This window comes from Saxophila tyrrhenica (assembly GCF_035928015.1).
Source record: "Saxophila tyrrhenica strain CCFEE 5935 chromosome Unknown scaffold_4, whole genome shotgun sequence".
Taxonomy (NCBI): domain Eukaryota; kingdom Fungi; phylum Ascomycota; class Dothideomycetes; order Mycosphaerellales; family Extremaceae; genus Saxophila; species Saxophila tyrrhenica.
Window position 1 is genome coordinate 742,699 of NW_027041736.1, and position 24,799 is coordinate 767,497.

The 24,799-nt window shown below is 56.4% G+C and overlaps 10 protein-coding genes across 10 annotated transcripts; 5 read left to right on the forward strand and 5 right to left on the reverse strand.

Moving 5' to 3' along the window:
* Nucleotides 1-183: 183 nt before the first annotated feature.
* On the reverse strand, nucleotides 184-2,994 carry alp4 (gamma tubulin complex Spc97/GCP2 subunit Alp4; the record flags this gene model as incomplete). Its single annotated transcript, XM_064800210.1, has 2 exons — nucleotides 184-498; nucleotides 559-2,994. 2 exons carry the CDS (start codon nucleotides 2,992-2,994, stop codon nucleotides 184-186), a joined length of 2,751 nt encoding a protein of 916 aa, XP_064661549.1.
* A 355-nt stretch (nucleotides 2,995-3,349) lies between these two features.
* Nucleotides 3,350-4,245, forward strand: PUP2 (proteasome component pup2; the record flags this gene model as incomplete). The annotated part of the gene is made up of 4 exons (XM_064800211.1): nucleotides 3,350-3,374; nucleotides 3,425-3,437; nucleotides 3,492-3,914; nucleotides 3,969-4,245. 4 exons carry the CDS (start codon nucleotides 3,350-3,352, stop codon nucleotides 4,243-4,245), a joined length of 738 nt encoding a protein of 245 aa, XP_064661550.1.
* A 1,089-nt stretch (nucleotides 4,246-5,334) lies between these two features.
* PFK26 (6-phosphofructo-2-kinase) lies at nucleotides 5,335-7,794 on the forward strand (the record flags this gene model as incomplete). Its single annotated transcript, XM_064800212.1, has 2 exons — nucleotides 5,335-5,470; nucleotides 5,546-7,794. 2 exons carry the CDS (start codon nucleotides 5,335-5,337, stop codon nucleotides 7,792-7,794), a joined length of 2,385 nt encoding a protein of 794 aa, XP_064661551.1.
* A 464-nt stretch (nucleotides 7,795-8,258) lies between these two features.
* On the reverse strand, nucleotides 8,259-8,810 carry LTR77_002954 (uncharacterized protein; the record flags this gene model as incomplete). Its single annotated transcript, XM_064800213.1, has 1 exon — nucleotides 8,259-8,810. One exon carries the CDS (start codon nucleotides 8,808-8,810, stop codon nucleotides 8,259-8,261), a length of 552 nt encoding a protein of 183 aa, XP_064661552.1.
* Nucleotides 8,811-9,166: 356 nt separating this feature from the next.
* LTR77_002955 (uncharacterized protein) lies at nucleotides 9,167-10,767 on the reverse strand (the record flags this gene model as incomplete). Its single annotated transcript, XM_064800214.1, has 4 exons — nucleotides 9,167-9,613; nucleotides 9,663-10,344; nucleotides 10,398-10,491; nucleotides 10,521-10,767. The coding sequence occupies 4 exons, from the start codon at nucleotides 10,765-10,767 to the stop codon at nucleotides 9,167-9,169; spliced, it is 1,470 nt and encodes a 489-aa protein (XP_064661553.1).
* A 532-nt stretch (nucleotides 10,768-11,299) lies between these two features.
* LTR77_002956 (uncharacterized protein) lies at nucleotides 11,300-13,563 on the reverse strand (the record flags this gene model as incomplete). The annotated part of the gene is made up of 2 exons (XM_064800215.1): nucleotides 11,300-13,366; nucleotides 13,441-13,563. The coding sequence occupies 2 exons, from the start codon at nucleotides 13,561-13,563 to the stop codon at nucleotides 11,300-11,302; spliced, it is 2,190 nt and encodes a 729-aa protein (XP_064661554.1).
* A 1,285-nt stretch (nucleotides 13,564-14,848) lies between these two features.
* Nucleotides 14,849-16,329, forward strand: CIT1 (citrate (Si)-synthase; the record flags this gene model as incomplete). Its single annotated transcript, XM_064800216.1, has 2 exons — nucleotides 14,849-14,965; nucleotides 15,025-16,329. 2 exons carry the CDS (start codon nucleotides 14,849-14,851, stop codon nucleotides 16,327-16,329), a joined length of 1,422 nt encoding a protein of 473 aa, XP_064661555.1.
* Nucleotides 16,330-17,144: 815 nt separating this feature from the next.
* On the forward strand, nucleotides 17,145-18,245 carry YHM2 (Mitochondrial DNA replication protein yhm2; the record flags this gene model as incomplete). The annotated part of the gene is made up of 3 exons (XM_064800217.1): nucleotides 17,145-17,367; nucleotides 17,454-17,826; nucleotides 17,891-18,245. 3 exons carry the CDS (start codon nucleotides 17,145-17,147, stop codon nucleotides 18,243-18,245), a joined length of 951 nt encoding a protein of 316 aa, XP_064661556.1.
* A 329-nt stretch (nucleotides 18,246-18,574) lies between these two features.
* RVB2 (RuvB-like protein 2) lies at nucleotides 18,575-20,056 on the reverse strand (the record flags this gene model as incomplete). The annotated part of the gene is made up of 2 exons (XM_064800218.1): nucleotides 18,575-19,990; nucleotides 20,048-20,056. 2 exons carry the CDS (start codon nucleotides 20,054-20,056, stop codon nucleotides 18,575-18,577), a joined length of 1,425 nt encoding a protein of 474 aa, XP_064661557.1.
* A 1,084-nt stretch (nucleotides 20,057-21,140) lies between these two features.
* On the forward strand, nucleotides 21,141-24,134 carry LTR77_002960 (uncharacterized protein; the record flags this gene model as incomplete). The annotated part of the gene is made up of 1 exon (XM_064800219.1): nucleotides 21,141-24,134. One exon carries the CDS (start codon nucleotides 21,141-21,143, stop codon nucleotides 24,132-24,134), a length of 2,994 nt encoding a protein of 997 aa, XP_064661558.1.
* Nucleotides 24,135-24,799: the final 665 nt, after the last annotated feature.

Genomic DNA, 24,799 nt, shown 5'->3' on the forward strand with positions numbered 1-24,799 from the left:
GCCGATGGAGCATCCTTCTGTGTTGCAATAACGCTCGCTCTTTGGTACCCTTGACTTCGCAATATTCATATCATCGCGCATCATCCCGTCCTCGTCCCGGGCATCAGAGAAACGCCCGACTCCAACGCTCAAACCATGTCGATGATCACCGATAACCGTCGCAACATATCTCCTTCCCCACCATCATCCGTAAGCGCCAGGCCCAGGCCCACCATTCAACCCTCCCTCATTAGCCATGCTCAATCTCGCACACAAACCCAAAAACACCACCGTCTCAGTCGCAGCCAGATAATTCAGCGCGTCAAGCAGAATCTTCAAATGCCGCGAAAAATGATCCTCATACTGCTGCAGGATCGAGAACAGCTTATCCAGCTTCGCAGGGTCGTAGGCAGTCGAGCCGGTACCAGAAGACTCCGGGTCCGCGGCGGCCAGGTAGCGGGAGAGGGAGGACGTGTAGTTGGCGAACATGGTGCAGGTGGCCATGACTTTTGAGTTGATCTGAACGCAATGTTGTTAGCAATTGTTTGGAAGGATGGCTCCTGCGAACGACTGGCTTACCCTCAAGAGTTTGGAGTTGGTCAGCATGCACTCCTTTAGGCACGTAGCTAAGAAGTCCACATGATCCTGCATCAACTCGTCCACTGTCCTCTTCGCCTCTCCGTTGACGGGAGCCTTGCTGGCGGCCGATGCTGGCCGTGCTGACGCCCCAAAAGCAGCAGCAGCATCCTGCTTCTGGCTTCCGGGTCGCTGCTGGACCCCTGAACCCTCCTCTTGGTCTTCACTGACCTTCAGCCGAGCCATGAAAGCAGCCCAATTCGGCTCAATGACCTCACTTGTACAGAAGTACAACAGCTGCTGCACGAAACAGAGCATTCGACTCCGCAAACACCACGCCCTGCGCTTCCACTCCTCAGCTCTGCGATCGCGCGCGGCTTCTGCACCTGTCCGCTTTCGAGCGCCACGCTTAGTCCAGACGGCGTTCTTCGTGTGCTCCGTCCACGAGTTAGTGAGCAGAGTTTCGAGGTGCCGTAGGCTGAGTAGGTAGCGGAAGAGCAGTTGATATCGGGTGAGAGTGACCCGACTGACCACAAGTGAAAGCGGGAAGGGTACAGCATAGTCCAGCGTCAGTGCTTCGTAGCCGGAGATCTCCTTCTCAGCTTCACCTGAAGTGCTTGTCGGAGCTGGTGTGTAGGTAGAAAGACTGCTGGCGTCCGCATCCATGCCTTGTACATTGACGACGCGCATCAGCCAGCCGGTGAGGCCAACATCGTTCATAACGACCTTGACATCCTCTTTGAAGGGATCCTCTGCCGCTACAGACCCGGGCTGGCGAAGTACAATGTCGAGCAGACTTTGCAGCTTGGAAGTATTGACATTCTTTGCAGACTTCTTCAGTTCTGAATGTGTTAACTCCAGGAAGTATGAGAAGAAGTCCGATCGGTCGAGGAAGAAGTAATGCTTTAAACTCCGCAGCCGAGCGGGCAATGCGTGTGTCGTCAGTAGCAGAGTCATCAGACTCCTGTTTGCGAATGCGTATGCATTACTGACATTCTCTGCAAACCTCGGATCGTCGAAGGTGTGCGGCACATCGGCTCGAGCATCCAGGTTCCGATCCTTGATATTGTCGATCCCACCGCATTCCCGAACGACATTTAGGTATTTCCCTGCCAGCAGAACCTTCTCCTTGACGGTTTCGAGCTGTGGCGGGACCAGCTCAGGTCGAACAGTGTACCGCTTCTCCCAGTACTCGTCCGTATAATCCTGCTCCAGCCCCTCCCGACGGATGGACTTCTGCTCTCTGATCAAGAACTCGCCATGCGGATCCCGAACGTTGCCGTGGTGAAGCCACTCATTAAGCATAGCCATGTACGGCTTGCTGGCCTCCCTCAGCAGATTGGTTAGAAGCTGCCTAGCAGCGGGATCGCCCGACATTGACTGCAACCTTCGTGTCAGGTGGCGGAGCACCAGGCCACCTTTACAGACTTTCTTTCCAGGCATGCCCGCATCTCGCCCTTCCCGCAGCGACTCCAGAATGTTCTCGAAGTCGTCTGATTCCGAAAGGTCCTCTTCGGCATCCAGCATGCTGTTCTCCTTGAGGATCTCGTAAGCTACAGAGTAGAGCTGGTGCATCATATGAGCGGTCGGCTTCATGTGCAAGTTCAACTGGTGGAGCGTGAAGTTCTCGTTCGTCAACGTCTGGTGTTCCAGCTGCGCGATCAAGATGAGGTAGTCTTTGAGCAGCTTTCGCATGGCCGCACAAAGAGCATGATTCACAGTACCAAAATCCTCTCGCGATTGCACTTCAACGAAAGCCTCCACGGCGCTGTAGTGCGTGGCGATCTTGAGCATGCTGCCAGCAAGATCCCGTAAGCTTGGATCCAGACCATACTCGATCCTGAACTGTGGGCCTGCTAATCTGCTTTTCTCGTCCAGTGGTTGGTAGTCCGACTGGTAGCGAATGTACTGCCCTTCGAAGCCCATAAACACAAACAGCAGATCGGAGATGATAGCCGTTTCCTGTTCGGTCAAAGACATATTACCGAGCGAGGGCGCTCGTAATGTTTCCGGAGCGTGGCTGGCGAGTGGTGGCACAGAGACTCTGCTTGCAAGTGGAGCCGTCGTCGGAGGCAAGAGGCTGGCCTGGGGGTTCCATGAAGACTGCGCTGATTTTGGAGGTGCCTTTTTTGCGGCACCCTGCTCCGGCTTGGAAGGTTTCTCTCCGTCTCGACTTCGTGGCTCGTTGGAGTTGCTGCTGTTGGGCTTCAGGGGGCTTCGCGTTGTCGTCCGTCGGACCAGAGTCTCCTGGCCGGTAACATCTCGTTTGGTTTCCGTTGTCGTTAAAGTAGTCGTCTTACGTTTCGGACCGCCGGTCGACCTGTTCTCCTCGATTGGCGACTTAATCGCAGAGGCGGGGCGGCTGTTCTTTTGACGCAATGCAGCCGATGTTCTGCGCTCAGCCTGGCTGGCAGCGCGTGATGGTGGGAGTGAAGACATTGCGAGACCGGACCATCCTCTGTATACACTTCAAAGTGCCTATCACGTCCTTGTCGCACTTGTTGTGTTTCGTAAAGTCGGGTTTGGCGGCGGGGCAAGGATACGCGCCTGCTGCAGTTCGTTTTGGGTCGACACGCTACCGGCAGGAGCCGAAAAGCTTGATCGACTTCGCGAGGTTGCGTACCTTGAGCTTTGCCTGGACCAGATCGCAGACATTGAAACATACAAACGTCTGCTACAACAGCTTTCCTTCGACACCGACACCCTCAACCTTTCCCAATCATATCTGAACCTTCGGCCCAACCCCGCGCAAGTCTAGACATCCAAAACCATCCTCCTTTCGTAGATCGCCATCATGTTTATTGCGCGGTCAGAATATGGTTCGTCATTCCATGAATATCAGAAGAAGGGTTGAACTAACACTATCCAGATCGCGGCATCAAGTACGAAGCATTGCGTCGAAACACTCAAGCTACCCACTGACAATGATACTACAGCACCTTCTCCCCCGAAGGCCGCCTCTTCCAAGTCGAATACTCCCTCGAAGCCATCAAGCTCGGCAGCACCGCCATCGGCGTCTCCACCAGCTCCGGCGTCGTCCTCGGCGTCGAGAAACGCATCACCTCCTCCCTCCTCGAGACCTCGTCCGTCGAGAAGATCGTCGAGATCGACCGCCACATCGGCTGCGCCATGAGCGGACTGCAGGCCGACGCGCGGAGCATGATCGAGCACGCGCGCGTCACGAGCCAGAGTCACGAGTTCCATTATAATGAGCGGTTGGGGGTGGAGAGCTGTACGCAGGCGATCTGTGACTTGGCGTTGAGGTTTGGGGAGGGTGCGGAGGGGGAGGAGAGTATTATGAGCAGGCCTTTTGGGGTGGCGTTGTTGATTGCTGGGTTTGATGAGGAGGGGCCGTCGCTGTACGTCAAGACTGGAATATGGTGTGATGGAGCAGGATGCTAATTAGGTGGCAGGTACCACGCGGAGCCATCAGGGACATTCTACCGATACGATGCAAAGGCGATTGGGTCGGGATCTGAGGGCGCACAGGCGGAGCTACAGAATGAGTTCCACAAGTCGTTAACGCTGGACGAGGCGGAGGTGATGGTGTTGAAGACGCTGAAGCAGGTCATGGAGGAGAAGCTGGATTCGAAAAACGTGCAGCTGGCGAGCGTGACCAAGGAGAAGGGGTTCAGGATATACGGGGATGAGGAGATGGAGGGTGTGGTGGGAAGACTAGAGGGTAACTGAGTGGGTGAGAGCTTGTCGATCATATTGCAGCATTCCAGCGACCTCTTCTGCCGCCTTCGCACGGGCAGTGGCAGTCCACCTCCGAGGCAGACTGTCCGCTGGCTTCACGGTCTTTCTATGATGGCGCTGCTAGCCGGCAGAGGTCTACCGTGAGAGGGTCGAGGAAGCATATCCACTCAGCTCGTGAGGTCGTCGCTGTACCATAGCATATATTGAGCGTTACTACACCATTCAAGCATCCAACATCAGCTGTTCCGAACCTCCCATCTCGATTCATTGAGTATCTTCCCATAGCAGCACTGCGCTGCATTGCATTGGCTCGATTGGTAGAGGCCCACCGGCCCGATGAGCAGTGTATGAGGCGTAGGATGCGGCGAGCGGACATGCGTCAGATGCCCGAGACCGGCTCCTCTCCTCCGTCGCCCAAATCGTACCACGGCGCGCGACGAAATAGTAGCGGTCCAGATCTCGGCGCGCTCAGATTGGCGTCAACGGCGCATGCGTAGTCAGACGGGTTCATGAAGGGCTCCCGGTGCCTGGTGACGGTGCGTGCAGGGCCCGGCTAATGAGATTGGAGGAATTCGGTGTTGCATCCCGCAACGCGTGGGTGAGCCTCTTCACATGCAACGCTAAAGTAGTTCTCCTGCACGAACGATTGCGGAGGGGATGCGTCTTCTCCGTCCTGCAGAAAAGGCTCTGTTTGTCTCGTTCATCCGTGTGAAGTCATTGTTCTAAACTTCACTGCTGTTGTTTTCTTCGAGTCATTCGCACAAGATCGCAATCAGATGTCAAGGGAGGTCCCTGAAACTTTAACAGTCAACGCCCCAGAAATTTCGACACGGCAACCACGGACATGTCTGGTGAATAATCGAACTCTCTTGACTCACCACTTGCGCGCCACACTACATATACGACCACAACTTCACCACAGAACTATACAAGAGCATAGACAGCGCTTTCTCGCATGAGAAGTTTGCCATAACCACCTCACCCTAGCAACTCGGCGCAGCATAAACTCCTTCTGGAAGCTCGACAGAAGCGCGGCGCATCTCAGCCCTGGCAACACCCAGCCAGCAGCGGCTGATGGGGATGCCTCACAACGAGGCCTGGGGCGCACAACCTTCAGCTGCTACGAACAACAAACCCGGCTTCCAGATCATCCCTCTCACCGACCTACATTCCGCCGGCAAGTGTGCTTGTGTTGTTCCAGACGACAGTCCGCTCGGTAAGTATCGTCGACGACAATCGCAACAGAGCGGTCTCGCGAAACTCGCGATGCAGACGAGCGGCCATATATCAGAGTCGCAGGCGCAAAGGCGGGCGAGCAATGAGGAAGGGTCGCAAGAACAGGTGGATCAGCTGAGGAGTCACCTCGATCGCACACTCAGCAATGGCATGAATGGCGGGCCTACAAGCCATGCGCCGCTCGATGGGAACAGCGAGATGAAGCCGCCACCTGCACACCTTCACCCGAAAGGCTCGATGGCTGCTGCGCTGCACGGCCAGGTGCCAGCAGGCACTGGAAATACAGCGACAATGGCGAGGAATGACACACCCGCACACACCGCGCCTAACAGTCCGCGGATTGACGGTGACCACCATTCGACGTTGTCCGACTCGATTCATATCGGCATGCCCGCGAGAACCAATTCCGGGACCTCTACACCACGCATACGACCGACGACTCTGGACATCCCTGGATTGACCAAGAGCAAGGTTTCTCCAGATGGCAGAATAGCGCAGAGAGACGTGGGTTCCAAATTGGTCATTGTAATGGTGGGACTGCCGGCGCGTGGCAAGAGCTACATCACGAAGAAGCTGGCGAGATACCTAAATTGGCTACAACATGATACGCGCATCTTCAACGTGGGAGAGCGCAGACGCGTGGTGGCAGGCGGACCCCACTCCCCTGAGAGGTCGCATACGCGCGGCGACCGTGGCCTCACGCTCACAGGCACCAGCCCACCGCACATCATCGACCACCTCAACCTCGACACGCCAGTCAAGCCTGATCCAGAGTCAAACGCTGCGAGCGTGGCGCAGATCATGCTCAACGGTGAGAGCGTGGACGTGCCAGAAACACCACACACCAGCAGCAACGACCACGCACCCTTCTTCGAGGAAGACCACGACGGGGAGCACGACCTCCATAGACCAGACATGGGTGAGCCGCAAAGCCCGAGGCTGTCGCGCAGGAAGTCGCCAGACCCGGAGATGGAGCAGAATGCGGCATTCTTCGACCCTGAAAACCAGAAGGCATCACAGATCCGGGATCAGGTAGCCCGCGAGACGCTAGATGAGCTTCTGGACTTCATTCTGAATGGAAGCGGCAGTATCGGCATACTCGACGCCACCAACAGCACCATGGAGAGACGGAAGATGGTCATGGACCGCATTCGCGAGCGCGCTGGACCAGATCTCAATGTGCTGTTTCTGGAGTCACGATGTGTGGACCAGGATTTGCTAGAGGCCAACATGCGGCTGAAGCTGAGTGGTCCTGACTACAAGGACATGGATCCGAACGTCGCTCTGGCCGACTTCAAGAAGCGGGTACAGGCATACGAGAAAGCCTATGTCCCGCTTGGAGAGTACGAAGAAAAGCACAACATGCCGTACATCCAGATGATCGATGTCGGCCGCAAGGTCATCAGCCATCAGATCAAAGGCTTCTTAATGGCGCAAGCAAATTACTACCTGCTGAACTTCAACCTCGCGCCACGGCAGATCTGGATCACACGGCATGGCTTGAGCGAGGACAATCTTACCGGCAAACTTGGTGGAGATGCTGATCTGGCAGCTGAGGGACACGAGTATGCGAAGTCATTGACCAAGTTTATTGCCCACAAGAGGCACGAGTGGGACATGAGAGAGGTCCATCGGCTCGAGAACTCGCACTTCCCACCACAGCCGGGCGATGTCACTCCACCAAATCCCTACTACCAACTACAGTCGCCCACATCAACCTCGGCATCGGTCTCAGATGCTGGCTCGAACACAGACGCCTCCTCTGAGATGGACGGCTTCACCACCAAGAACTTCTGCGTCTGGACCTCCATGCTCAAGCGCAGCATCCAAACCGCGCAGTACTTCAACGACGAAGACTACGACACGAAGCAGATGCGCATGCTTGACGAGCTGAACGCCGGCGTCATGGAGGGTCTGACTTACAACTGCATCGAGAAGACCCACCCAGAGGAATTTGCAGCCCGTAAGAAAGACAAGCTACATTACCGCTACCCCGGCCCCGGCGGCGAAGGCTACCTTGATATCATCAACCGCCTCCGCCCCGTCATCGTCGAGCTCGAGCGAATGACAGACCACGTCCTGCTCGTCGGCCACCGCAGCGTCGCGCGCGTGCTTCTGGCGTACTTCCGCGGTTTGGATCGCCAGGAGGTCGCGGATCTGGACGTGCCGATCGGGATGCTGTATTGCCTTGAGCCGAAGCCTTATGGTGTTGACTTCAAGGCTTACAGATGGAATCGAGCGGCGGAGTGGTTCGACGAGGTGCCGGATTTTAAGCTGCAGCGGGCGGTGGATGATATGTCGTAGAATGGCTGTCCTTCTGCGGCTGCTTAGCTTGGGGTCGGCCGTCGACCGCGAAAGCAATGGGAGTGTGATGGGGTAATACGGGAAGTTATTGTTACTAGCAAGGAGTGGCTGGGGATTCTTGCTTTTTGCTTTCAGCGATGCATAGCAAGCGACGGATCATTTTTGCTTTCAGCGAGGTGTTATGGGATGGAGTCAATACATTACTATGTTACATTACACTCGTAGAGCAAATCACGATCTTGGTCAGTTTGAGAATGTCGGCCTCTTGCGATATACCTCACAGCAAAGCGATCGTAATTGAAGTCAAAGATACGACCGTGCTGCTAATGACACCAACTCCACCTCCAGGCGCTTGCAACCCCTCCCCAAGCGTCTGGTAGAGTCATCACTTCCCGAACATCACCACACCATCTCAGCCTCCCCCAAGAAGCGCGCCGGATGCCCACCGGAAACAGCACACTCCCTCACTCATCTCCCCGACCAAGACTCCATTCAAACCACCTTACCACCTCAGGATCAATGCACGCCTCAAACCCATTCGCCACCCTCTTCCTCTGCACCTCCTCCGCAACCTCGACGATCGTGCACCCTCGCTTCTCGCTAAAGATCACGAGAGCGTGCAGAAACCGCTTCAGCGCCTCATGATGCGTGATGCAAAGGCGAGCGGCGGCGTCTTTGAGCTGGTGCGTCTCGGCCAAGTCGAGGATTTGTTTCGCTCGTCGCCTTTGGTGCGCCTGTTCCTTCGCGGCAGGAGAGCGTTTTATCCGCTTTGGCTTTTGGCCGGCGTTGGTTCTGGCGTTGTCGCTGGGCGATGAGGAGCTTGGTGTCTCGTAGCCGGTGCGTGGGTAGGAGGAGGTCTGAGCACTTGGTGTTTTGGGAGCTGCAATGGTCGAGGTTCTTTGGACAGCTGGGCGCTTGCGTTTCGTCTTGGCCGAGGACAAAGGCGTACCTGTAGTCACTGTGCCTGTCCAATTGCTCGAGCCGGATGTGCTTTGCGATGAAGGCGTTGAGGACATTTTGAAGCGTTACAGCCTGCTGGTGCTGCAGAGTCTGTGAGCTCAAATCATTCGACATTGGGTGAATCATGGTGTTGGATGTTCTTACGCGTGAGAAGCCTGCTGTGCGCGATCATGCAGCGTTTCTCTCCAAGTGTGGGATTATCGAATAGCGGATACTGATGAGGTCCTGAAGCTGCCGGTGTAACAATCCAAAAGTTGGTCGGGTGAAGAGAGGAACACGAGCGTTCGAAGGAACCAAGTCGGCCAAGCAGGGACGAGTGGCCATTACGACCCCGTTCGTTGTGAGACACAGAGAAGGCGCTCACAGCAGTAACACGCTGGCGTGTGGACGGCGCTATCGCAGCTGCCTTACATCAGCACTTCGTCCCCAACCCCCAACCAACTTTCTTCACCCTCGCCACACACAACAGCCCCGTCCCCACCGCCGTCGCCACCCCCACCCCAACCAACGCACTCACATACCCCCCTCTTCCCCCACCATTCGTCTCCAACAACTGGCCGCCAACAGGCGGCCCTAGCAGTCCAGCAAACGAAAACACACTAAAAGCCATCCCCATTCGGATCCCATTCTTCGACACATCGTCGTGCAGACTCGTGATCGTCGTCGGGAAAAGACATTGAAAGGCTCCGGCCGCGATGCCGTAGATGGCCGTCTCAACGTACATGCCTGCCACCGAGCGCACGGCGAGCCAGGTGAAGGCGCAGAGGGCGTTGATGGCGATGAGGAGGATGATGGCGTTGAGGGGGCCGGTGAGGCGGTCGGCGATGATGCCTGTGAAGAGGCGGGCGGGGATGCCGATCTGGAGGGTGTTAATAAGTGGTAGAGATGGGGGTAAAGTAGGTACGTACGGCGTTGAAGAGGATGAGGATGTTGGCTGAGGAGGCGTAGGACATGCCCAGGATGTCGAAGGCGTAGGAAGTGATGTAGTAGTAGACGAAGAAGAGGCCGCCGAAAACAAGCGTCATGCCCACGACTGCGAGGGCGTACGGTACCTCTGTGAATGCTCTCCATTCCACCAACGGTCCCGTCTTGCGAGGTGGTAGACGCGGTCTCATGAAAGCCAATCCAATGCAAAGGCAAGCTAGATTCATGAACCCAATAACCCGTACAGTCCAAGCAAAGCCAATCTTCGGCAGCAGCTGGCGTACAATAACCGGGTATATAGCGCCTCCAAGCGAGTTCCCCGTCGTCACAATCGCAACAGCCAGCCCTCGCTTCTTGCTAAAATACGTCGTGATCAGTCCCAAGGACGGAGTGAACAATATCCCACTGCCAATACCAGTGCACAGGCCTTGAGCCAAAAGGATCTGCCAAAACTCCTTACAGAGCGAGTTCATAAAGATCCCGAGAACCTGAAAAAACGACCCGAGGATGAAGGTGGGTATGAACAGGCCTGCATCCAGGGCGCGGCCGGAGAAAGTGGAGATGATGAAGATGAGCCAGAGTTGGATGGAGCCGATCCAGGAGACGGTGGATTGGTCGATGGCGAGTTCGGACGTGTAGTAGGTCTGGAACACGCCGAAGGAGTTGCTGTCGTCATATCAGCACATATCCTCCTTGGGTGTATGGAAAACTGTGCGTACAGGTAGCCCCAAGTAGTCACGATAACGATCCATCCCATCGCCACCTGCGTCCATGCTTTGACACCGCCGTCTTTGCAAATCGTCAGCTCCGTACCTATGGGACACATGGTAGGCTTCCCTTACCAGGCGGAGGCCCAGGATCAACAATATGCCGGTTGGTCATGCGCGTCGTAACTCTCGACAGCGCCGTGCTCACCGTCCGCGTCAACTCCAGCGAGGCTCGGGGCGTGATTTTCTCCTCGTTCGGCGGGAGAGCATCTCCTTGCTCGACATCTCTCGATATTTCGGATCCAAGGTTCGACGAGCCATCTTCCTCCGTCCGGTGATTGGCCTTCTCGGACTCACGCCGCTCTCCTTCGTGAGCAGCCATGGCAGGAGTGCTCGAAACGCGGGATGTCTGTACAGCGTCGAGCCTCCGCGAACACGTGCGGCATGTTGTTGAAGAAGCGATAGCGGCACCAAAAAGGCTCCATCTCGATAACCACCGTATCCACCGTTTATGCCGGGAATAACCAGTCGCAGACGGTTGTTGATCCCAAGCCGTCGGAAGTCGGAAGTGAGGTGCAGTTGAGATGGGCTTGGCTTGTAGATAGAGCAGAAGCGCCGATGTCGCAGGAAATGAGATACCGTATCTCTTACATAGCAATGCCTTGTGTGAATAGCTATCGAACGAAGTACTACTAATACTCCTGCAAGAAACCTCGCTCCCTTAGCCACGAAGCGCAAAGCCGCTTAAAGCAAAGCCCGCATGAACTCCCACCGCAGTCCTCTCAAAAGCAAGAAAGACTTCACCACCCCTTCCCATTCAACTCCCCCTGTCCCGCCAACTCCTTCCACAACTCGAAAACCGTACTACCACTCTTCTCCCTCTCATCCTCCTCCTTCCCATCCTCACAATCGTCCTATCGATACCCCCCGTGCCCCCCAGCACCCGGCAGCGAGAACCCGAACCCGGGCACCGCAGGCGGTGTCGCCACAGCCACGGGCTCCGGCCTCGCGTACCCATACGCCTCCATCTGCATCGGCTGCTGCTGCTGTTGTTGTTGCTGCTGGGCTCCATACCCATAACCCCCCTGACCATAACCCGGCGGCGCTCTCCTGTCCCTACCCCCAGCATTCCTTGGCCCAGCATCATCGTTGCGCTGGCGTTTATGCGGTGGACCGGCATCCGGCAGGACGCGCTTCGACATCGCCTTGCTGCTGACGCCGGCGCCGATCTCGATATCCGGTTCCTCGAGCACCATGCCGCCTTCGACGGGCTGGCCGCCGGTGCCACCGTACTCGGCGGTGAGGAGCCATTTGTTGTCCGCGTCGGTGAGTTTCTCGATCGGGATGACGCTCTCACCTTTTTGGTAGTTGCAGCACTCGCGGGGACCGAAACCGACGCCCCATTTGGTCTGACGGGCGATGCTCATCACCTCGCGGTCGTTGCTGCTTTGTAGGCGCTCCAGGTTCTCCTTGGCGTTGAGAGCGTGCTCGCGGGTGGTCATCTTGACGAAAGCGTGGCGCTTGTCCCGGTTAGCGATGCAGGTCTGCACTGTGCCAAAGCGCTCGAAGAGGTCGTTTATTTCCTGTTGCGATCCGTTGGCGCCACCGACGAAGAGCGTGCGGGAGAGGACCTTGATGTGGTTCGGCGGCATGCTGCTGTCAATTCTAATGAACTTTGGCTGCATGGGCATGCCGTTCATCGCCCTACTGCCGCCCTGCCCTGGCATGGGACTGTTGCGCATGGGTGAGCGCTGCCGGTAGCGATCGCGACCTCCGTCCTGGTTGCGTCCGTTCGCGCCGTAGGCGCCATACACCGGGCTGCCTCGCCTGCGACCGCCACCTCTCTCCGGGCTGCGGCTTCGGCCTCGTGCGTATGTATCGTAGCCACCTTGGGTGGGTGCCTGATGCTGACTGGCGAACGCCTCTATGACCGGGCCCCACTGATCCATCGGAATACCTTGCTGTTGCAGGTCCAGCAATAACTTCAGGGCTTGCTGGAGCTTTTGCGGGTCATTGATAATGTTCTGCGGAAGGAAGCCGCGGACCGGTGCCAGTGGATCTGCCTGTTGCGGTGGGGGCTGCTGTGGAGGCGGAGCCTGTGCGTAGTGTTGTGGGATAGATGGTGGTGGTTGAGGTGGGAAGCCTGAGAATCCTGGTGGTAGCTGGAACGGCTGTCCAGGTTGTGGGGTGGCGTACGAAGGCTGCTGTTGCTGCGGTGGGAAGGGAGGTAGGCTGGGAGTACCACTCATGTTGACTTGTCCGAACAGAGCTGCTAGGTTTTGTGGTACTTGGCCTGGAGCGCTTTGCTGCGGCGCGGGAGCATGTTGAGGCGCCTGTTGCTGCTGAGGTTGTGGTTGCGGCGCCGGCTTGGGAATGTTGGCCAGCGCAGCCAAGATACTACTCACGTTCTGAGTCGGCTGTTGCGCTTGTGGCTGTTGTTGCGGAGTCGGTTGGGGTTGCGGCTGGCTATTCATTGCAGGCGCTCCGTTCATCTGCTTGATGAAACCCTGTTCGTATAGGTGTGGTGGTGGATATCCCACTGGAGTGGAAAGTGGCCTGGTGGGTAGGGGCGCGGTGATCGTCTGGCCGCTGCCCGCGAAGTTCTGGGTGAACTGTGTCCCATTTGGCTTCGCAGCCTCGCCAGCCAGTCTCGTCTGAAAGTCTGCCAACATCTTCGCTGGAAAGGTGCTGCCCTTCTCCCAGATCCTGACCATGCTTCCTAACTTTTCTCTCTGCTCAGCAGGCATGTTCTTGAAAGTGTCCTCGAACAGCGCAGGCATGAGCTCCGTCACTCGCTTGACGGCAGCTGGGTATGTACCGGGCTCGCCGCGGCCTTCAATGTGCAGGTCTTGTCCGTTCTGTTTCGCCTGCTCAATCCACTTCCGCACCACGCTGTCGATCACGTAGATGGCGCCGAGCTTGTGGGTGGGAAGGGCCTTCTTGACGGCTCGGTAGAGTGATTGTACGAGTTCCGACTCGGCCTGTAGGATATACGTGATCAGTACGGGGCAGACATGACAAGGTTGCCACGCATGTGATAGTGCATCAGACTTACCTGGATGTTGTTCACGCATAGCGCGGTGATGGCGAGGATCTTGGTCTTGCTCGCTCCCGGAGCCTTCATCGCGTTCAAGGACGCAAGCTGCGAGTCTACCTCGGTGATGATGTTGGGCGCCATGGTCGAGACGAGGGCTCGTTCACGTGCTTATAACCTCTTAGTGTTCTGCCGGCGTGACGTACTCAACGGCTACGAGCCTCGAGAAAGCTCTACCAGTCTACGCAAGTCCCTGATATGGCAGAAGACACACTACCAGCGTCACCAGTCTGTGAGCAACAGCTACTACTCGGGTGAGCTTGAGGGCGGCAGTGAAGTAGTGATGGTAGAGGTCGATGGCAGTCCGGATACTTCACCAATATTGTGAAACTCCTACTGGTCGCTGCAGTGTTCAGAGGTCTCGCAGCAAGGCCTTCGAAGAGATTTTCTGCCCTCGATTACGAGCTTCGCACACTGAAGGAGCAGGCTACCTCTTAGTCGACCAGTGAAGAGACGCTGCGATGGCTGAACCTCTCGCGCAAGTGGTGTTGTCTGCTCTTGTCTACGCCACGGCTTGTAGTCGGGGTCGTTTAGTGGTGGAGTCCCGTCTTGTCGATATGTGTTACTAGGTCTCCGAGGTAGGCTGCGGTAAGAGCGCGAGCCAGATGATAAGACGCGCGGTCTATATACGCTGCAGCGAGCGGCTTGATAGCACAGTTCAGTCGGAATGAATTGGACTAGCAGTTCGCGATGACTTCTGTGGGTTCGCCACGTGAAAGTGTTAGATTTCAGATGCTGTGAAGGGTTGCTCCTGCGATACGAGATCTCAAGAAAGGCGCGAGGGCTGCCTAAGACGGGGAGCAAGACGGTCGAGGTGGTGAATCGACGTGCGCCCGGGTTGAGGGATGCGATGAAGAAAACGTGATGTTGTGGGTGAAGAAAGGAAGAAGAATTGAAGTGAGGAGGTTGTCAAAGCCAGCCGGCGGACTTCAGGCCTCTCCCGCTGCACGTGCTCTCGCCTTGCAGGATCCGAGTCGAGCTGAGCTACTGCACATTCACTGAGCTTCAGCCAAAGTCAATTGCAGGTAACAGCTGATGATCACGCTGATACAAGGAACACGTAGATAACATATACAGCCCTATCTCGGTGCATCTCGAGTGGAAGCAGAGGATATCGCCCCAAAGGTCATGCTATTCTTGCTCTCACGACCTGGCCGTGCACAGCGCCTTCCGACCGGCGCCTGCTTTCTCCGACGAGCTACCCATCTGAGCATCACTTTTTCTGACGAGCTTGTTGTCGTTCCCATCACCCCAACCCATTGCCTTTGCTCTCCATCCTGCCACTTGCCTTGTCATTGTCCTGGTCGGACGTATAGCATTCTCTAACACTACTCGAATAGAACAGCAACCCACAGACACATCACCCGCAATGGCTGCCCTGTCGACGGCCTCGAGGCTCGCCCTCCGCAATGTTGCATCACGCTCCGCGACCTCGAGCTTCGGCTTCAATGCTGCGCGCACATACGCTACCGCTGGCAAGAACGCTGTCAGTCTTACAGCCGACCTGTAAGAAATAGGCCCAATGTACTGACGCAAGCATCACAGTCCCTCAAAGAGACCTTCGCCGCCAGCCTCCCCGAGAAGCAAGAGCAGATCAAGAAGCTCCGGAAAGACCACGGCAACAAGGTGCTCGGAGAGGTCACTCTCGACCAAGTCTATGGCGGCGCCCGTGGCATCAAGTCGCTAGTCTGGGAAGGCTCCGTCCTCGACAGCGAGGAGGGCATCCGTTTCCGTGGCCGCACCATCCCGGAATGCCAGGAGCAGCTCCCCAAAGCTCCAGGTGGCTCTGAGCCTCTCCCAGAAGGTCTCTTCTGGCTCCTCCTGACCGGCGAAGTCCCGACCGAACAGCAAGTCCGCGACCTCTCCGCCGAGTGGGCTGCGCGCGCTGAGGTCCCATCCTTCATCACCGAGCTCATCGACCGCTGCCCCAGCGATCTTCACCCAATGGCGCAGTTCTCCCTCGCCGTAACCGCCCTCGAGCACGAGTCTGCCTTCGCCAAGGCCTACGCCCGCGGCATGAAGAAGACGGAGTACTGGGAGCACACCTTCGAGGACAGCATGGACACCATTGCCAAGCTGCCCACCATCGCCGCGCGCATCTACCGCAACGTCTTCAAGGACGGCAAGGTGCCCGCTGTGCAAAAGGACAAGGACTACGGCTACAACCTGGCGAACCAGCTCGGCTTCGCCGACAACACCGACTTCGTCGAGCTCATGCGCCTCTACCTCACCATCCACTCCGACCACGAGGGCGGCAACGTGTCAGCCCATACCACCCACCTCGTCGGCTCTGCCCTTTCCTCGCCCATGCTCTCCCTCTCCGCCGGCCTGAACGGTCTCGCCGGCCCTCTCCACGGCCTCGCCAACCAGGAAGTCCTCAACTGGCTCCAAGAGATGAAGAAGTCGGTCGGCTCCGATCTCAGCGACGAGAACATCAGCAAATACCTCTGGGACACTCTCAAATCCGGCCGTGTCGTACCCGGCTACGGCCACGCCGTCCTGCGCAAGACGGACCCCCGCTACGTCAGCCAGCGCGAGTTCGCGCTCAAGCACCTGCCCGACGACCCGATGTTCAAGCTGGTCAGCCAGGTGTACAAGATCGCGCCTGGTGTCCTCACCGAGCACGGCAAGACGAAGAACCCGTACCCGAACGTGGACGCGCACTCGGGCGTGCTGCTGCAGTACTACGGCCTGACGGAGCAGAACTTCTACACGGTGTTGTTCGGTGTCAGCCGAGCGATTGGCGTGCTGCCGCAGCTGATCATTGATCGCGCGGTGGGCATGCCGATTGAGCGGCCCAAGAGCTTCTCGACGGAGGCGTATGCGAAGCTTGTCGGGGCAAATGTTTGAATTGAAGGCCCGAGGAAAGGAGACGAGGAGCGAATTGCGAGGGCGTTGAAGTTGTTGGGAGGGGATGGAGGAGGGAAGGGAGTGTGATGTGTAGGATGTAAGAGGAGTGGTGTGGTATTCGGACGCTGTGTTGCTAGCTTCTACAAACGATACTGTACTCAGCGAGGCATGGACGGGATGGAAGTTCTATGTAACCTCTAGGGCAAGACTGTAGGATTGGGCATTGACGAAGGCTTGTTTCTTCTGTATAGATGGCGGATCCTCTCCTCTCGTTCAGGCCATCGGACTCCGAGACACCATTGTCCGTACCATATCGTTCCACAATGTCTTCGACTCAATGAAATGTACTCTCGGAAGTCCGAAATAAAGCTCGTTCAACAGCTGCGGGTGGAGCGCGGTTGAGCCTCGCCGACGACCAGGGCCACGAGCCGCTAATTTTAGTTGAGAGATCCCAGCTTGCTTGCCCAGCTCGTCCCTTGGTCTGGGGCCGGTTGGCGGTCATCGTTATTCGGGAAGCTGTAAGGACACGATCAGTTCAGCCTTTCATACATTTTTGTACGGTCGTGTGTGTGACCTTCAGCTCGATCCAATCTACGGATCCTTCCTCTCCACTCTCCAACTCCACCGTCGCACAGAGTGAGATAAGGCGGTATCCACGAGAAAGAAGCAAGCAAGCAAAGCTCCCCTATCAGCGACACGTGAACCTCACCACACCTCCTCCCTTCAACCTCCGAACAACCACCACACCGGCAACGAAGCCACACCTACCGCCTTGGTCAGGCCCCCCCCCCATCCCCCACGACACCCACACAACCATGGTCACCGCGTCCCAGCTCTCCCCGCTCAAGGGCGAGGCGCAAGTCGAGAAGAAGCCCGTCAAGTTCAGCAATTTGCTGCTGGGAGCCGGGCTGAACATGTTCGAGGTCACGACGCTCGGGCAGCCGCTGGAGGTCATGAAGACGACCATGGCGGCGAACAGGACGGATGGTATGATGGGGAGTGTGAGTCGGATTTGGGCTCGGGGTGGGGTTTTGGGGTGTAAGTGCTTCTTCTCCTTCCTATACCTACGTGTGAGCAGGATACGGCGAGGGAGCTCGTGCTGATTTAGTATGTGGTGTGATTAGTCTACCAAGGCCTCATCCCCTGGGCCTGGATCGAAGCCTCCACCAAGGGCGCCGTCCTCCTCTTCGTCGCCAGCGAAGCCGAATACTACGCCAAACGCGCCGGCGCCAACAACTTCGTCTCCGGCATCGGGGGCGGCATGGCCGGCGGGTTGGCACAGGCCTACGCGACCATGGGCTTCTGCACGTGCATGAAGACGGTCGAGATGACGAAGCACAAGGCCGCGATGAAAGGGGAGAAGGTGCCGGGGACGATGGCGACGTTTATGGATATTTATCGCCGGGAGGGGATCAAGGGGATTAACAAGGGGGTGAATGCGGTCGCGGTGCGGCAGGTGACGAATTGGGGGAGTCGGTTTGGGTTGAGTCGGGTTGCGTGCGTTCATCCCCCCCTTTCCACCATCTCCAATCGCGACTCCTGCTAACAGTGTTGATTGTAGTGAAAACGGCATCCGCAGCGTCACAGGCAAAGACGAAAAGACCAAACTCTCCGTCCCCGAGCGCATCCTCGCCTCGGCCCTCGGCGGCGGCCTCTCCGCCTGGAACCAGCCGATCGAAGTCGTGCGCGTGGAGATGCAGTCGAAGAAGGAAGACCCGAACCGCCCCAAAAAGATGACCGTGGCCAATACCTTCCGCTACGTCTACGGCACGAGCGGTGTGAAGGGGCTGTATCGCGGTGTGGCGCCAAGGATCGGGTTGGGCGTGTGGCAGACGGTGTGTATGGTTGCGTTGGGGGATGTTGCCAAGGAAATGGTGGAGAAGGCGACGGGGGAGGCGGTCACGGCGAAGCATTGAGTTCTCACCTCGCGGGGTTTGCGAGGCTGCATGGAAGATGCATTTGTTGCTGTGAAGGGTGGAGAGCATTTTCGTTGGAGCGGTGTTTTAGTGCCATTTCTCTGAGAGTGGGAGATAGAGCAGGATGGCGTTGGTGGACCGTCGACATCAAAAAGATGATATCGGATCTAGTATGCATTCGACAGAACTGAATCTTCAACCTGCTCAATCGCACAGATACCAGCCTTGCCAGCCCTTTCTCCTCTTCGTACTAATTCTACAGCCCCCTCGTCTGACTCAAACAAACGCCATGCTTCTTATTCGACACAAATTCTCCACTATCTGCCTCCTTACGAAACCTCCATAGCATCACCACCCCTCGCAACCCCGTTCGTCGCACCCCCCAACGTCACACCCCCATCCTCCCCGATAAACCTCTTCTCATACTCGGTCACAAACTTCACGCTCCGGCTCGGATCATAGAACAATCCGAAACTCCTCTGCACATCCGCCACATCTACCTCCTTCGCCCGCCGCTTCTGGGAAAGGAGATGGGATGTCGTGATCAGATTGCTCGCGTAGCGGAGTCCAGTTTCCTGGCCGATTTTGGTTAAGAGGGCTAGAGCGTCGGCGGAGACGTCGACTTCTTCTTCCTGCGCGCGGATGGAGAGGATGGAGCGGATTTCGTCGGCGTTGTAGGGGTGGGTGGAGATGATGACCACGCGGTCGAGGAAATCTAGTGGTAAGCCGTGAGGGGATCGGTACGAAGTCCCGCGGATAGTCGTGGAGCCGCGATTCGAAGCCATGATGACGATCGGCGCGAGCTCGTCTTCCAACGCGCGGTTGATGAAGCTGAAGCACTCGATATCCAGCATGTGCACTTCGTCGATGAACAGCACGCCGGGCACGATTTCCGCCTTGCCTTCTTCCCGCCACTCGGCGACTTTGGTGTTGATCTGCTCGCGTACTTCGCTGCGGATCTCGCCCGTGTCGCCGGAGAAGAGGGCGAGGAAGCCTTGCGTGCGGCTGTTGATGACGTCGATTTCGTGCAGGCTGACGGTGTGCACCGTCTCTCTTCTTACTTGCAGCTCGCCGTCAGGACATTGCACGAACTTGGTGTCCGGACCCATGGCGTCGTAGTCGCGACTGCGGGTGTAGCTGCGGCCGAGCTTGGTGATGCGTCCAGAGGCTTTGTCGATGCTGATGACGTCGCCGGCCATGACTTTTTCCTTGGTCATGCTGTCGATCATGCGCGTGCCCATGTCGTAGAGGGTCTCCATGTCGGTGGTTTTCAGCGTGAGTTTGCCGGATTTGTTGCTGCCGGTCACAGAGCGGTCGATTTGGATCTCTACCACTTCGCCTTCGATTACTTCGCTTTCCTCTCGTATCCGCACGCCGATGCTTTTCCGGAATGCTTGTTCTAATGCCTCCGTCTTGCTCATGTCCAGACTGAAGATCTCGGATGATGCGAGCATGGTGAATGGTGTGTCCTCTCCCAGGCCCTTGCTCATTCCTATTGCGATCGCGGTCTTGCCTGTGCTGGGTGGTCCTGATATCAGAACTGCCCTTCCTGCAATCTTGCCCTCCTTGACCATCTGTAGGATGACGCTGGCCGCCTTCCGCGCCTGTTGCTGTCCAACCAATCCATCTGCGTTGGCTTTGGGGGTGAGAGTGTCTGGTGTTACGCCCAGGCCTCGAATATGGGAATGCGCCGCTATTAGATTCAGTCCTTGTCGGTCTTTTGAGTCGGAGATGGTGGTGATGGGCTAGATCGCATCTTGAGTCAGCATACGGCTTCTTATGAAATTCGAGTGGTAACCTACGGCGGCCATGTTGGAGGAGACGCGCCCTCACGCGCTGGCTGTCTGATGTTCCAGCGCCGTTCCTCAGGGCCGTGTTGCACTATCCCCGGGCGCGGTGTCTGTCCAGACTCTAATGTAGGATAGTCGTGGTCCTGTATGACACTGATACGGGTGAGCGTGTGTGTGAGAAGCAGTCGTATTGTTTGCAGTCCTTCACTCGTCTTGAAGTCGCTGTCTGCAGAAGCGATCTGGAAACTTTGAAGTTCGTGTAGGCTAGCCTACATCCAGACTAGCTGGCTCTAGCTTGAAACCTTATTCTCTGAGTCGTCGCACATCACATGTTCTCCACGAATCTTCTGAGGTTGCACTACACCACCATCTCAATGGCGTCTATTGACACATGAGTCAGCATTCCAAACTGGACTACTCACAAGTGATATCTGCACTTCACTTGCGTCTGGCGGATGATAGAGAGTCACAAGACCTCTCGCACGGACGACATTCAAACGCGCTAAGCAGGGATGCGATAGTGGGGAACATATATTACTCTATCGGTGAGTCGCTCTCTCCTTCATACCTTCATCTTCCACCCTCACCTGCTCCTTCCATTGAGCGAGACTCAACGTCTCGTCTCTGACTTGGGGAGCAGGTAACGACTACACGTTGTTCCGCTTCCACTCTACTTCAATGGGAACGCGCTGGTCCAGCATTATCCACGACAAACGCGTCCACGTCGTGTCAGAAAAATTCAACTGAGCCTCAATGGCTGACTCATACTATCCAAGAGAGCACAGTGATGGCAGGCGTGCCTCCGTCCACCGGAACCTGACGTGGGAGAGAGACAGGTCGCCGCCGTCACGCCGACCCTATCCACCGAGGTACGAGAGCAGTAAACGTTTCTGGCACAGATGCCTACAAAAGCTTGGCGAAGAGAACTGATATCACGCGTCGTTATCACATGTTAAACAAATTCCATGAGAGCTGAATTGACCCCAATTCACTGTTGCCAGGCAGACACGTTGCCCCACTTAACTCCAAACACAACACAACTACAAAGAATGCCTTCAAACACAAACACCACATGCTGACTGCGTTTACTAGAAGCCACAGTAACATGACGGATCCGCGTCGCCCTGAGTACACCGGTAGCAATGCTTTCGCGGACTCAAGAGGCAACAAAAGACCCGCCAGTCGGTCACCAGAACCGGTGCAACGTCAGAAGCAGGTCCGGCAGAATCCGCCATCAGGTCCGACAAATGGGGATCCGCGTCAACCAGCACGCGGACTCACGTCACCGCAAGATAAAGCAAACACAAAGTCGCCTGACAGCAGAAGCAGTGCGCGGGATGGCTTGTCGAGCGGTCGTTCAACCCCACAGCACCCGCCTAAGTTAAGCAAACCCGACGCTGCCACCACATCTGGTGCAGCAACGCCTACCGCAAGTATGAATGGGTCCCTAAACCCTGTTGTCGAAGCTCTGCTCGACTTCACCTCCCAGAACGCACAGCATTCTGCACTTCAGGCTTCAGTACGCGTAAGACAACAACACTACGAGACGACCGTGAAAGAGTACAATGCGATGAAGGATCAATTCAAAGTGTTCCCTGCAGTCCAGAAAAGCAAGACGACTGCTAGAGAGAACAGTTTGAAGGAGCTGAAGGAAGCCCAGCAGGAACTGGCGGATCACGTGACGTCAGAGCGCGGTCACATGCAAAAGCTTGCTCAAGTAATTGGTGAGGCCGCCAAGCCTCAACAGCCAATCATCAACAAGGAAGACTTTGTGTCACGCGAGATGTTCAATGAAATGAAGAAGGAGATGGAAGAGCTGAAGAAAGAAATCTCAGGGGTGAGAGCACAGCACGCTGGCTTGAAGATAGATGTTGGGGATGTCAAGAACTTCAACGACACGACTGTCAAGTCAACAGTAGGGCAGATCACGCGTTTGCAGAGCTCAGTTGGTGAGTGCAACAAGAGCAACAAGGAGTTGGATTCAAAAGTCTTGAGGCTAGAGGCATCTCAGCGTGATGTCGACAGGAAAGTCGAGGCACTTGAGCAGTGGAAGTCTGAAACCATAGAGACAACCAGCCAGCTGGGGACAGTGCGAAGCGATGTCAAAGCTCTTCAAACTGCCAACACGAAGCTCTTCGCCTGGAAACCCGACGCCGACAAAGTAATTGGTGCTCTGTCTACTCTCAACACTCGTGTTGATGCAGTTGCCAAGCAAGCGGATTCAATCAATGAGGACGTGAAGGCGCTGCAAAGCACCAGGCTGCCCGACAACATGGACAGGGAAACTGACCAGAAGCTCAAAGAAAGGCAAGCTGAACTGGAGAAGCGACACGGAAAGACAGAGCGAGACGTTGAGCGCATTGGCAGACTATCCGCAAAGAGCTCTGAAGCCGCCACAACTGCCCTCAACAAGCTACACGAGATGCGAGCTACTCCAAATGGCCAGGACAGCGCTCACATCAAGCTTAAAGAGGATCAGGTGGCCCTGGAAAGCCGACAGGACGGATACGACCAAACGCTTGGAAGTCTTAGGAAGGCCGTGAACAAGCTGTCCGAAGACTTGGGCAAGCTGCAAGCGAAAGTATCTATTTCTGTCACTGGGCGTGCTCTACAACCTGGCGAGAGCGTCGGCCCTGACGGCAATAATGGCGATGCAGACGGTATTTACCACGCAAAGCGGCTTAGTGAACAAGCGGTGCGCACGAAAGACGACCAGTCTGAGGAAGACGAATCTGGAACTCAGATGGCTAAGGCTATGCTTGCCCGATTTCAGGGCAAGCAAGGGAGCGCTCCAGCGGGCCCGGAAGGACAAGCTGGCCCATCAAGACCTTCTAGCGAGCTTTATGCGACCAGAGAATCCGTCGAAGAGCTCGAACGTCAGCTGGATGCGCTCCGTGGCATCCAAGAGGACGGGCAGGACAGCATGATCCAGCACATCGAGGATGCCTTGGGGGCGATCAAAACGGACATGAGCGAACTTCGCACCGCCCGCGAGACGTCGGTGAAGGAGATTACCGTGTGCAAGTCAGATCTGAGCAATGTGCAAGCCCGTTTGCAGAACGTGGACTTTCAGCTCCGCCAGAAGGTACAGACAGAAGTCATTGACAGGTTGAGGCATGAGCTTCAGGAACGCGCCAAGGGATATACCACTATCATGGACGACTTGAAGAAATTCAAGGACCAAGTGATGCCCATGATACACCACCAGCAGGTTCTCGTCAATCAGCTACAGCAACAGGCTCAGCAACCACAGCAGCGCCAGCAGCAGCAGCAGCAACAGATGAGGTCGTCTGAAGGACCTCGTTCTCATACGCCCATCCATCCTCAACCAGCGCAGAGCCCGATCACTGCACAATCGCCACAGCTGCCGAACGGCCGCGTTCCTTCGCCGATGGTAAATGGCGTCCAAGCCCCCGGGGTGCCGATGTCTCACGCCCACAACCCGATGCAATTCATGCCACAAGGAGCCGTTCAGCAACTCCCTCCCATCCAAGAACAGATCATCGCGCAAATCCAGAAGATGCAAATGCAGCTCGATCAAGTCGTTATGATCTCTCAGCATCAAAAGCGTCGCATGGACAACCTCACCACGGACGAAGTCGTCAAGTGCATGCTCGACCAGCTGGCGAACGTGTGGCCGCACGCCAAGAACTACGAGGCTTCGCTCTTCAGCATACAGAAGGGCTGTCGCGAGCTCGAGGAGCGTGTGACGGGGATGAAGACTGAGATGGACGGCGAGATTGGCAAGATAGACAGTGCGCTGCAGAACTCCCGCTCGGCTTTTGAGGATTTGAAAGCGGATGTTAAGGGGTTGCAGGCGAGCAGTGGGAAGCGGGATGAGGGCTTAAAGGCCAGTGCTGAGGACGTCAAGAAGTTGAGCGGAGATGTGAGGGCTCTGCAGTCTTTCGATCTCAAGAAGCTCGAAGACGACGTCAGCCGGATTGAAGAACGGGCGAGCAAGCACGAGCAGAACGCCAGCCGCATGCATGAGGCTCTCGAGAGTCTCGCCGAGCTTGAGGCTGGCTTCGCGGAAGTGAGAGATTCTGTGGCGAACCAGCAGGGCCATATTGAGATGCTGAGGGAGTTTGTGGAATCATGAGCACCTCCGCATGGTTGCACTATACGAGCATGTCCACGACCGCGGACGCAAGAAGCATGCACCTGGACAGGAATGGCGTTTGTGCGCAAAGGACCTATCGGACTCTTTGAAGCGGCGTTTTATTTAGCGAAGCATAAGATACCCCCATGAGCCTTAAGGCTCGTTGCGATTGGCGAGCGATGGCGATGTTTGCTGCGATTGTGTGGATAAGAGTATAGAGAGTAGATACTGTAGAGCATGACATGACACTGGCTGGTTTTACATGCTTGTCAAGATCTGACGTGAGGTGAGGTGGACGTTCGTCTGCGATCCAATGCTACTTAAGGTTTGAGCTTCCCCGGTCTGATCGTGCTGCGGTCCGCTCCTTCGCCAACGGCGACGCGGGTGAGATGGAGTGAGCACGAGCATGTGAAAGAGCTGCCCAGAGCTCTGGCAATGAATAGAGGTCAAACAGCATCAGGCATGCATTCGCAACAAATGCAAGCAACAAGTTTCAAGTGGTCACAAGACGTCTGCGAGTCGGTGGTGTGGCGTAGAATAGCAAGGCGCCGGCGACGGACGGATCTGTCGAACTGAGCTCCGACGAGCCTCGGCGAAACGAGATGGTGCATGTGAACAGTGACGGAGCGGCCGAGTAGGGCTGGTGTCATCCAGTGCTCACGTCT